This window comes from Asterias amurensis, chromosome 4 (genome assembly GCF_032118995.1).
Source record: "Asterias amurensis chromosome 4, ASM3211899v1".
Taxonomy (NCBI): Eukaryota; Metazoa; Echinodermata; class Asteroidea; order Forcipulatida; family Asteriidae; genus Asterias; species Asterias amurensis.
This window is the reverse complement of record NC_092651.1, coordinates 20,143,668-20,156,376: the sequence shown is the minus strand read 5'-3', so window position 1 is coordinate 20,156,376 and position 12,709 is coordinate 20,143,668. Positions and strand designations below refer to the sequence as shown.

General features: G+C 37.5%; 1 protein-coding gene and 1 long non-coding RNA gene across 2 annotated transcripts in view; one reads left to right on the top strand and one right to left on the bottom strand.

Annotated features, from left to right (window-relative positions):
* Positions 1-5,449, bottom strand: part of LOC139936001 (uncharacterized) — a 98,273-nt gene extending 92,824 nt beyond the window's left edge. Inside the window, exon 1 of the long non-coding RNA XR_011785876.1 lies at positions 4,734-5,449. This is a non-coding gene — a long non-coding RNA (uncharacterized lncRNA). The remainder of the gene's footprint in view (positions 1-4,733) is intronic.
* The window catches only part of LOC139936000 (carbonic anhydrase-related protein 10-like), a 61,855-nt gene extending 53,471 nt beyond the window's left edge, over positions 1-8,384 (top strand). The window contains exons 7-9 of the mRNA XM_071930695.1: positions 3,494-3,648; positions 6,086-6,272; positions 6,893-8,384. Coding sequence (XP_071786796.1) covers positions 3,494-3,648; positions 6,086-6,272; positions 6,893-6,909 — 359 coding nt within the window. The 3' untranslated portion in view covers positions 6,910-8,384. The remainder of the gene's footprint in view (positions 1-3,493; positions 3,649-6,085; positions 6,273-6,892) is intronic.
* Positions 8,385-12,709: the final 4,325 nt, after the last annotated feature.

Below are 12,709 nucleotides of genomic sequence, written 5' to 3'. Positions count from 1 at the left end.
TCTTAGGACTTATGACGAGTTAAGTTCCGTATCCATACGTTAGGACGCATTAAACACATGCTAAGTTAGGGCGAGTTAGTCGTCTTAACTCGAGATAGGATTAGTCCTAGCGTTTCGTGAAATCGGCTTCATGGCGAATTAAAGGGGCGTGTTTAAAAACGCCCAATAAATGCATATTTATTATTTCAAATGACATATATATCAGGAAAAAAACTATAGAACGACTGCTCAGGACAAGACACGTCAACATTCCCTTTAAAATATTGTCGTGCTGTGAGAAAATGCCAAATTAGCATCGAAATTATGTTCTGTGGCAGATGCAAACAGAAGTAATACATGGATCGTAGCACCTGCAAAGTTTCTATAAATTGTTTAAAATAACGTGATGACATGGAATTCTAAACAGATGTTTCCCTTATGGCTACGGCTACGGCTGGAATGTTGAGTCACCATACGCTGAAGAATGGGATGTCATTAGCAACACCCTTAGGAACAGTCGTAGCCGTATTCACAGTAGTCAACTCAGATACGGCATAACCGTCGGTAAAACATAGATTTTTATACAAGTTTTGGAAATTGCTTCCAAAACAAACACTCAATCCTAACTAAATCAAGAATAGATTATAGTTATTGTATTTCGCAAAATTACAAGCGGACTTGAAAATATAATTATGCGAGCATGCAAGGAGCAAAGACCGGTCTTTACTATAGCCTTATCCACCGTGTTTCGATCTGTTGGACGCCAGGTCGATCGCGTCGCTTTGCCCGGGCGATGTACGTGGTTCAGAAGGCACGACCTGACAAAAACACCCCGGTGATGACGAGTTGGATTGTAGGAATTGAGACTGGGAGCAATTTCGTTTCTGTACATCAAAATTGCCACTGTCATAGTGCTTTTCAATGGGGAATTTTTCTTTTTTTGTGAATCGATTCAAAACAGGGAATCCTTCGAAAGAAAAAAAATCATTACAGTTTTTGAGGGAAAAAATGTGACCGGGTTGGAGAGCGGGGGGGGGGGGGGGGGGGCACCGATAAAACATGAGGGTGTATCAAGAAAGCAGGATGTTGCTGAGAATGGCTGAGATGCGTCAGTAATAGAGCGTGAAGAGGAATAGGGGATCAAGCACGTTACATTGTACGTGACACGTGAACTCGAAAGAGTGAACTGTGACGGACAGGTTTGGTGCTCACCAGGAAAGTCGAACAAACGTTCACAGAAGATGCTTCAAAGGGACTAAATTCCAAAACAGCATGCACATTTGGTAGTAGATGTAACTTTCTCATTCCTAAAAAATAGTGTGAACCTTATTGATGTCATTACACATCAAATGATGCAAGCACCAATAACAGGATGACGATTAGGCAACAAGACGAGTTGCTCAGTTTTAAATGTTGGAGGAAAACAAAAAAATGGGGTAAAACCAACCAATCATGAAGGGCTAAAAACCTCACATGCAAGGCTCCGGTCTTAGGCGGGATTCAAAGCGGAGTCTCGCAGGCAGGGAAAGAACGAACACTGTGTATATAACTGAGAACTGGTGGTTCAGATCTCTTATTTCCAGTCCAATTCCATCTGGTTTTTAATAAATACAATTTCTGCTGTGTCTCAATTTTGGAAAAACCGTCTAAATCAAACAATGACAACAAAGTTGCGACACTATTGTAGAACAGTCTTACTTATTTATTTCGATCGCATTAAAACGAGTCACTACAAGCAATTATTATTGTCGAGCTATTGTGTACCAACAAAAATCCCACTACGTTTGCTTGCGAGTCTAAGATGCCGGTATCCATTAACCTAATTTTCTTTCGACATAAATTATAATTAAGAAAAACACAAGACCCCGAACTAAAATCGGACAGGAAATTAAACTTGCATTCAGTTTACCTTGAGTTGTACGACGAAGGAAGGAAAGTACGAATGGTTGATTTAGTATTTAGGTCATGAAATTTTACTTTAAGAGGAGTGCATAAGGATGGAGCCATTACACACGAACTGTCACGTCGCATTGGGAAGACGCAATCGCATTTATATGCGTAATCCGTGGAGCAATTCGGTTTGTCTTCTTTCTAGATGCACCAGGGAGCAAAAGGAGCTGTTGATATTGAGACTGTAGATGAGACTAAAATTAAGACGGTGTGAAGAGAATGGAATTAAACATGTTCACACCATGTCTTAGATGCGGATGTGATTTTTATCCTTGAACCCGTAAGCTGGAAGGACACCTAAACTGCGCTTTTAAATAGACTAGTCTGAAATGACTGTTTCCAGTGGGATGATTTTTTAATGTGTGCAAGATGGACTTGGCTTCAACCTCAAAAGTACATGCAACTGCATACAACTGTTAAGAATTATTATTTTTGCTAAGCATAATATGTTTATTTTGCTAAGCAGAACTTGGTTACCAGCAACAGCAACATTTAGTTTTCATGCTAAGTTTCGCTTTGAAAATAATTTCGCTTAGCAATTGCTTTTTAGTAATATTTTCGAACACTCAACCGGAATTCCATTAACAAACAAGGCACGGTGCAGTCGTACGAGGGCGCTATACTGTGCAATTTTCAGTGGTTTGTGTGTAGTATGATTAGAAAAAGGCACCGTCGACTACATTTACAATGGCGTGGTCATTATTTGTAATCAAACCGAGGCTTGAAGGACACAATAGGCTGAACCCTTCAGGTGAGACCCACTTTACAAAGACATGGAACAAAACATAGGAAGTGGCAGTATGAGATGATAATTATTGACAATTGTTTAAAGGAACGTTACAGAATTGGTAAGAAACAAAATCGTGAAGATCACAGATTTACATCAAACTTACACGGTCTAATGATGACGATAGTAGAAAACATCCCTTAAAATATTTATGACTGTTATGTCATATTTGATGAGAAATAATTAATCTAATTTCGCCTTTGGAGTTTATCGCACAGTGAGCGTTTTATTCATTTGTTTTCTTCATGTACCTCTTTGTAAGGTGTGATTCTTATCTGAACGAAATCTTTTATGTAACTTAAAGACTGGTCTTTGATAATTACCAATAGTGTCTAGTGTCTTCAAGGTATACCAACATAAGTTACATAAAAGATTCCGTTCAGAATCACCACCTATGGGGCTATTTTCCAAACTCAGATTAGGATTCGGCTCGGGAAACCGTTTGATGTAGAAACAAAACCCATGTTTGGAATCGACACACGATGTTAGAGCAAACCTTTGTTTTTAAAATGTTTATAATGTCCCTCTTTTTCATAGCTAATTCTATTCAGTGAACTTAAACATTAATGTTTGTTTTCAGGTGACGAAGTCACGAAGTCAACGTAGCAAATTTCATTATCAAACAGTATTTTTTTTTACCGAGAACATTTGAATATTTGACGTATCGATGGCTCAAAACAAACTTCTACTGTCAAACTTAAAGAGACACGACTAATAATTATAATTTCTCATAAAAAAAATCTACTTTGTTAACTTTAACATTTTTTTCTTCTGCAGGTGACGAAGTGAATGTAACAAATTTCAACATCAAACAGTTGTTACCGAGAACATTTGAATATTTGACGTACGACGGCTCGTTGACAATACCAGGGTGCTACGAAACCGTCACGTGGATTGTATCCAATAAACCTTTACGCATCAGCGCGTATCAGGTAAGGTTTTTTAATTAATAATTTGCTACAACTAGACCTCCCAATTTGCTTGAAGAGAGGGGAGGCGGGAGTCCTTTTTTTTGTATTGGAAGGAGAGAATAATATGCTGCATTAAATGCACAAGACACGTTTGGTAATTGCTCAAAAATTACTTACTTAGTAATGAGCAATGGGGAGAGGTTGATGTATCAAACATTAATTGTGAGAAACGTTACTCTGAAGTAATGTAGTTATCGTTTCATTTAAGTTCTCACTAAAAAAATGAATTTGAGAAAGACGGCAGGATTGCATCAGCCCTTCTCAGGCATGTGTAAGCTATCATAGAAAGCACACATATTGTGCAACAAAGGCTGTTTTCTTTAAATTTTTCTTGCGACTTTTAACAGATTTGTTGTTTTATCCAAAAGTTGTTGAGATAGACCATGGAGGAAGTTTTTATCTGTATGGGTAGACCAAGTGTATTTGACAATCACCAAATAATGTCCAGACCTCAGTGCCTTTAAAGTTATATGCGACAACAACAACCACCAAATTGGCCTGCGGGGACAGACGAGGCGATGATCTTTGGCTTTGCTTTTGTATTGAAAGAAGAGAATAATTATGCTGCTATAACCTTGTTAATGGGTACTTGAATGGTTGTGTGTCTTAGGTTGGGGGAGGTGATGAAAGTGTCTGGATGATGGTTAGAAAAATACATGTATCATGTTTGTTATTACCGCATTGAACCCTAAGCTAAAAATGTGGAAAAATAACACAAGCACTTCTAAGTATAGTGACCAACATGAGAAGTTCGCAAAGTATGCAAAGCACGATGCAGACAATAGTAGGCCAACAAATGTGTACAGTGCAGTGAACAGTAGGCCTATACCAATAGCACAATGCATAGGCCTAAACAGGGACAAGTTTCCATATCCTGCCCCGACCTTTTCATTCGTTTATGAAATAAAATAGCAACTAATTTTCCTTTTGATAAAAATGAGTGGACAAGTGGTGGCATGATACAGAAAGTTATCTAGAACAAATACACCTACACGTTATGACAGGATTTGTGATTTTCGGAGAAATAAGGTTAACTTCGTACTTACTATGTTAGTACCGCATCTTTTCGGTTTCATCTTGACTCTCATATTCCCATAATGAGGGAAACCGTAATCCTATTTCCGTCCTTTCGAACCTTGTAAATACTTGAAACTTCACACGTCGCACTTGGAAATGGAATAGTTACCCTCCGGGCCATGCAGTGTGTTGAGCTTGACAGACAACGTGTTTTTGTTATGCTTCATGTTCATTATACAACGCCGTGATTTCTCTGTCTCTCACCCACGAGCTTGGGGGCGTTGAAGTCGACAAAAGTGCAGGGATATTATCTGTCAAAGTATCCAATCTTACCACTTCAAAATTCCACTTTTAGGATGGCATACTCCTCTCAACTTTATGTACCACCACGGCCGACAACTCCAAGTTCACTTAATGCAGCAAATCATTCGAAGCAAACGAGATAAAATCCTCCGGCATCTTCGGTGAAGAGAAAAGTTTACGTTCGGCTTTTGACTCGTGTTCATATACATGCATACAGTCGACATGCCGTGCTGTTTGCTACACGTGTGCTCTTTTGTGCCAACATTCCCTGACATGTTGCTGTCAAACAATTCCCAAAATACATTATCAAATACCTTCAGAATTTCAATGACACTGTCTCCCGAACTTCCAATGAGATGACAAAAAATGTTGGCATCAGTTGAAATGTGCAACAAAGGAACAAAAGAACAAGTTCTTGCAGCATTTCTGGTAGTGGTTAACGAACGACATGTTGCTCTTGTGTGCAGTATAAAAACATGGCGTCGGTGTGAATACCAAACGCTGCCAAAATTGACGAAAGTCGAATTTTCGCGCCTTTTTTTTATCAATGTCGTCTGCTCAATGTGTTGCGCTTGATCCATCGTTTGTTAGCACATCAAACGCGCAAGCAGGCGTTTAATAGATATTTTGTCATTGGCATGGATAGGATGTGGTCATTTTCCACATAACGGTGCTCGGGGCTAGGCTTAAAATGCGGGTGTAGCTGGGATGGGGTGGGGCAAGGATGGTCCATCTGTTGGGGATAATGGGAAACGCCCTTTTGATAGCGTTACCTTTGGTGCTCGATAATGTGGCATGGTGTAGGCTTACCTCCCTTCTCCTATTGTATCTCCATCGTACACTGGGAACCTCAGGAATTCTTTAAATAATTTTAGGGGGTAGACCTACTCAGTCTGGACAAGAGGAAAAGTGTGTGAACAAATTATTGGGGGGGGGGGGGGGGTGGGGACACACAACCCTCTGCCACAGTGGGCGTGGTGCAAATGGTTCTCTTCCCCACTGAAATCATAGGAATTGAGCCCATCATCCAAATATTGAAAGAGTATTAAAATGAATTTAATGGTACTATATCTTACAGCTCAACAGTTTAAGAGAACTTGTGCAAGACTTTAAGGGTGTGGAGGACTTCCGACCCTTTCAGAATACATTTCGACCGCTCCAGGAGATTGGTAGACGAGCTGTTAGAACAAACATTGCCAAGAAAGTGGACGATCCGGTCTTCGATAAATCCTGCCCAAAATCAAGGAGACAAATTAAATACACAGGTAGGAAGGCAGAGGGTTTTAAGACTTAATTTAAGAAGACAACCCCTTTCCCCCCCAAAAAAAAATCACCATGGCTCAATTTTTTAGAGTTAATTAAGCACAACATGAATCCAAGCACAGTCTAATTTCGCTAACCAGAATAAGGTTACCCAGCAAAATATACCATACCATTATACCCGCCGTCTTTGATTGGTATCCTGCTTTAATTTTTTCTTTGCAGAAAATTTTTAACTGTTTTTTTTTTCTGATTGAGCAGCTCTGTATTTGCCTTGCTTGAGTTTGTGTACTAGAACAGTGTTCCCCTGTGACAGCAGCAGTTGGCTACATATTTTTTTCTTTCCAATCAAGTAAAAATAAAATTAAGAAACTATTAAATTTCCGAATATGGATAAAACAAAGCACTCTCATTCCATTTATGAACTTGGGATTAGAAGTCACGTTGTCAATAACTAAGTTGCCTTTTTATCGATATTTTGCCTTAAAACATTCCAGGCATATGCCGTACAAAAAATTAAAAAAAGTAAAACAAGTATTGTCTCGTTTGTGAATTGCATATTAGAACACTACGTCAAATTTGTTTTGTTTTTGAACCATTTTTGTATCCTTCATTATTTTTGCAGTAAACACAGCTCCTTGACCAAAGGGTTCGTGAACTTGACGGGAACAAACCAAACTGAAGACAGAGCCGTGCAGAAGAGTTTAAAATTAAATTTAATATAATATTAAACCAGGAACGGGTTTACTTATTACCACATTATACTTTTATAAGTTTAAGGCTGATTTATGATGGTTAATTTGAGTGATGTTTATTTTCTAAGGTGGTCTTTAAAATTGCGAGAGAGGTGAACGTCTTTGCTTAAAGAGAAGACACTGTGAAAACAGTGACTTCATGTCTGTTTGTGAGAGGTCCAGTGGAAGTGGGTAGACTACAAAACGTACAATTACACGGTTGTAGGTTCGAATCCCCTAAGCTAACCACTGATTTCACAATGAGTATATACTGAATCATAATTTCTTGATTTTTGCAAGTCCTAACCATACGTCAAACCAATGTTTGTATGAGAGAGATGGGCTGTTGCCAGCTTGGCATCCTCTTGTGGGAGTTTGACGAGTTCCCTTGCTGACGGGAAGGTCATCAAAAAAGAAAATCTTTAAAAAAATCAGAGAGTGAAAGAAGAACTTCTTGAAGTTGATGGTCCTGTTCCTCTCGGTGATCATTTAAGTAAACCAATCTCGTCAAACTGTTCATTGACCACCTTAGGATACTTAAAAGTATTGCTTTATACAGGGTTTCATGTTCAGCATTGTTGAAGAATGTTAAATTTTCCATTGTGTTTAAGTTAGGAAAGTATTGTAAAATATTGACATTTTGAGGTGAACGACGATTTAATATGTGCAAAATTTTAACAAGTTAAAGTTGAAGACTTTTTTGGTTGAACATTATTTGTTTGTTTTAAATTTGTTCCTTGCTTTTAATATTGTACATAAACAGGTGTTGCCTGAAGTGTATAAAATATGGGCATAAATTAACTGATTATTATTATATTATGCATTCGGAATGTACTGGTTTTGTATGAAGCATATCTATGCGTGAAGCATCAAAATCATTCTGATTGAATTCAGTAGATATTAAATTTGCATCGGGGATCAGGAGTATTATTTAGTTTAACCCAAACACCGATGTGTGCCCAGCTCTGTATCCTCAGTACTCCCCGAGACCTGAGACTAAAATCATATATAGGCGTCAGCTCTGAAATGACTAAGGTCTGGTGTTCGATTCCCACCCGAGTTAAAAGCCTGTATAGATATTTTTCCCCATCAAGTATACACTGAGCATTCAGTGACTTACATACATAAGTGTGTATGGGTAAAACAAAAACAAATAATACTTATTGACTTTATTGAAATAAAAATAGCCTTTTGTAGATTTGTTAAACAGACTTGGCAAAATAATATCAAAGCGTTCCATCATTTCCATCTCTTTGTCCAAATTCGGGACTGTTTAAAAATTGTATCTACTAGCCGCACATTGTTTACAAAATTGGACTTAAGAAAATAGAATTAGCAGTTGCAAACTGCTTACCAACAAAAATGACATACCATACTATAAATTAGTTAATGGCCTGAAACGTCAGGCAGTTGACATTTTTTGAAATTTAATTTTGCCTGGTTATTCTTTAGCTGCTTCTTCCACTTCTAAATCAAAGTCATTAAAAAAAACTTAATTGAAGACATAATAATCGACCATCTAAATCTGTTCCCCCAGACCGAGTTAAGCAATTCCCGTGGTGGTTATTGTTATCTCATTTCGAAGCGAGCAGTAGAATTTAATCATTCTCCAAACCGCCATACCATTCCAAGTTCATTTCGCCAGCCATCTCTCATCAACTCACTCAGCTGAACCCTAAAACCTCATCTCATCGCCATGCTCCCTCATAATGTGTACCCATCTTATACCATGGACCACGGTAGAGGTTGCAAGTTCAATTCCCTTAGCGACGCATCTTGCAAGAAAGATGAGGCGATATGTTTTCTTTTCATCGAGTCGCCCCAAGGTCAAGAGAGATAAGATTAATTGAAAAAATATTTTCTACTGGCTGACGCTATCATTGTTGAGTGGATATCAACAAACAAGGGAATTTCACACTGTGTTTAAACATTTATTCCCTTTTGCCTTTTTAGTGACGTTTATTGATTTATTGAGGAAGGGGGGGCGGGGGGGGTGGCCTCCCTAAAGTCACACAATAAGTTGACACATCACACTGTAGGCAGGCCTGTACAGTGAAGGTTATGGTAAGGTATTAATGGTTTGTCTCCTCTACAAATAATAGTGCAGTGAACAAAAATGATAAAATTATATTTAAAATATTGATCTGACGAATAAACGAATAGTGATTTTTTTCCAGTAGCAAAAAGTACAGACGATTAACACATGCCCTCTCGCCAGATGTTCAAAATAAACAATAATAAACACATTATACGCAAACTATTGTATAAAAGGTAGCATAAATAAAAACCTTACCAACTAAAACGAACAATTCAAACAATCAAAATAAATACAAAACACCGGAGACAAAATGTTGAGAGCGTTTTCCGATGGGATAATACTTTTTTTGGTCCACTGTTGTGACAAAATTCAAACTGATGAAACCTTTGTTTACAAAGATTTGATTTGATATACGCTGCACTTATCACAGTTGCAATGCAGCTTCAAATCGTATTCAATAAAAGCCCGTGAAGACGACGAGGTGTTTCAGTTTATCCCGGCAAATCTAGAACGAGCCCCCACGGGACTTTGTTGATGAGCACGAAATAACAGTCCCTATTCAGGCGCTTCAGGATGAATGGCGAACCTTCCATTCGGAATACAATCGCACTCAATTCTTACTCAATTAAAAAGAAATTAGTGGCAAAGTAATCGCGTTAGAATTGTAATCAAGCAAGGACGGGGGTTTCGTGTAGACTGGTCCCCTGCCCTTATCCGCAAAAGATAAGGGCATGTATTGGCTTTAGGTGTATACACATGTACGTCAGGTTTAACTGCGAATCTCAAGAACCATGAAAGCCATGTGAAATGGTGTGAGGTCAAAGGTGGTTATGTACGTGGGCTCATAGCAGAGCCTCGACGTGCGACTTCAGATGCAATTGACAATGGTGAATACAAGAAACGTGACCGAATAATGGAGGCCCATCAGTGTTATAAATTTATCTCTCTTTGCAATTTCTCTCCCTTTCTGAAATTCATTATTTATAAAATTCTCAAGAGCCGATTGATGAGGAGACTGTTCTTTGAGATACATTTGAAGAAAATAATCTTTTTTGAATCGTTTAAGGTGATACTGAAGAAAAGGACTAATCAATTACTGTGACTGAAACATGCTCAGTACGGCATTATGCTTTTTGAAATTATTTTGAGATCAAGATACGCAAAATAATATCAACCACATTTTGTGCAAAATGTAAAGAATTTTTAAATTTTGTTAAAGCGATTTGATCCCAATTCGCACTGTTTTAATTTCGCATAATATATCATCAATTGTACATAATGTAAACATAATATTTAAATTTTTATAAATATTTAATTCCAAGTTTCCATGTATTGTTAACTGATTGTTATGCTTTAAATAACCCACTGCAAAAACTCTGGTGTTAAATTGATTTTCTGTGTATTTATAATTTTGTGACAACACGGACACTGGTGTTAATTTCGCAGACATGGAGACATAACACCACGTTGGTGTTGTCTCATATTGCAATAGATACCTTACAACATTCAATATTATTGAACACCCAGTTTTTGCATTGAACGTTCGATAAGAGTAAGTCTCGAGAAATTAGAAGACTTCATGTTCTGTTTGTTTAATTTATGTATGCTATAAAGACACTGGACACTATTGGTAATTGTCAAAGACTATAGTCTTCACAGTTGGTGTATCTCAACATATGCATAAAATAACAAACCTGTGAAAAATTTGAGCTCAATCGGTCATCAAAGTTGCGAGATAATAATGAAAGAAGAACACACCCTTGTCACACGGAGTTGTGTGCGTTTAGATGGTTGATTTCGAGACCCTCAAACTCTAAAACCTGAGGACTCTAAATCAAATTCGTGGAAAATTACTTCTTTCTCGAAAACTATGTCATTTCAGAGAGAGCCGTTTACTCACAGTGTTTTATACCATCAACCACTCCCAATTACTCGTCACCAAGTAAGGTTTTATACTAATAATTATTTGAGTATTTACAATAGTGTCCACTGCCTTTAAATAATAATTAGATAGATAGCCAAGTACACAAACATAAGCAATAAATATTATGTATATGGTTTGATGTGTTTAACTCAACTGAATATGTAACAAAAACATTTTTTAAGTGATGTGCTATTATAAAATTAATTTATTGTAGTAAACCGATACTGCAGAATATTATGAATGTTCATAAAAAGTATTTATAAATATCCAGGATCTTCGCGCAATAATTTTCTATGCATCTAATGTTCCTGAGTAGCGGCTGTTTCATGAAGAAACTTGCTGATTGTAGAGATGATAAAACAATTGTTGTTTTACTTTAATTGATTGTACATTGGATGTGCAGTCAGTACCCGACATGGCGAACGTATATAAATTTTATGAAATGATTTAAAAAAGTGTAGTTTTTGGTATGGGCTTTCCATTTTGAGGTATGGCAGACACTATGGGTGCACTGTTTGGTTTGGTGTATACAGACAAATTTACCCAAACCCAATAATGTCATAATGAGTAGGCCTATGTCCACCTCCACCATATCTCAAATCGCGTTCGAAGTATAACCAAACTGAGGCTGTAAAAGGCTAAATCGAACCCGGTTAGATATAACTTGAATGAGCATTCTTTATATGTGTGTTGCTACTGAAGGAACAAGACGAATACGTTCTTAGTAGCAGGTCAACTAGGTCATGGGGAAACAACAGACTTTTGTTTCTTGTTTCCCACGGCGTTAGCCCTACTGAAACTGAATACTATAACTTGGATTATTGCAATTTTTGCCTGTGTAGTTTTGTTAGTCCTCTATAAAATATCTCACAGGTTGGCCGAACCCGTATCTATAGCTATTATAATAGCTACATTGATTCTGAGAATTTGATTCTGAAATTGAAATAATAAAATCGATAATAATAACATAACGAATTTGTACAGAATTTGATTGTTTACGTAGGCTGACTTGTTTCTTATTTCATATGTAGGCCTACAACTGTGTTTTAGTCTTGGCTCGCGACGCTCCAGAGCTTTATGTGCGTGAGACCGATGAGAGTGTACACGGTGCATTGTTGATAGCGCCCTCTAATTGTGTTTTACTGCGAATTAAAGAACACACGAGCGTCGCGAACCCATACTACTGCTAATGGTATGTTCTCATGAGCGAGATAAGGGCAGCATAATGAACGTTGAATGTCTGTTGTTATAGAATTAAAACAAACTATAAACAAAAACAATGGTAAACATTACATAGTTCTCCTCTGAGATGATGACCACAATTTATTTCCAATCCAAATTGATCCGACTTTTATATAAAAAGTGACCCGCTGGAAGTCTTGTCCTCTTGATCATTTAGTTCTCCTTTGAAGGCAGTGGACACTATTGGTAATTACTCAAAACAATTATTAGCATAAAACCTTACTTGGTAACGAGTAATGGGGAGCTGTTGATAGTATAAAACATTGTGAGAAACAGCTCCCTATGAAGTAACGTAGTTTTCGAGAAAGAAGTAATTTTCCACGAACGAATTTGATTTCGAGACCTCGTAATTAGATTTTGAGGTCTCGAAATCAAGCATCTGAAAGCACACAACTTCGTGTGACAATTATCTCGCAACTTCGATGACCAATTGAGCTCAAATGTTCACAGGTTTGTTATTTTATGCATATGTTGAGATATACCACGTGAGAAGACTGGGTCTTC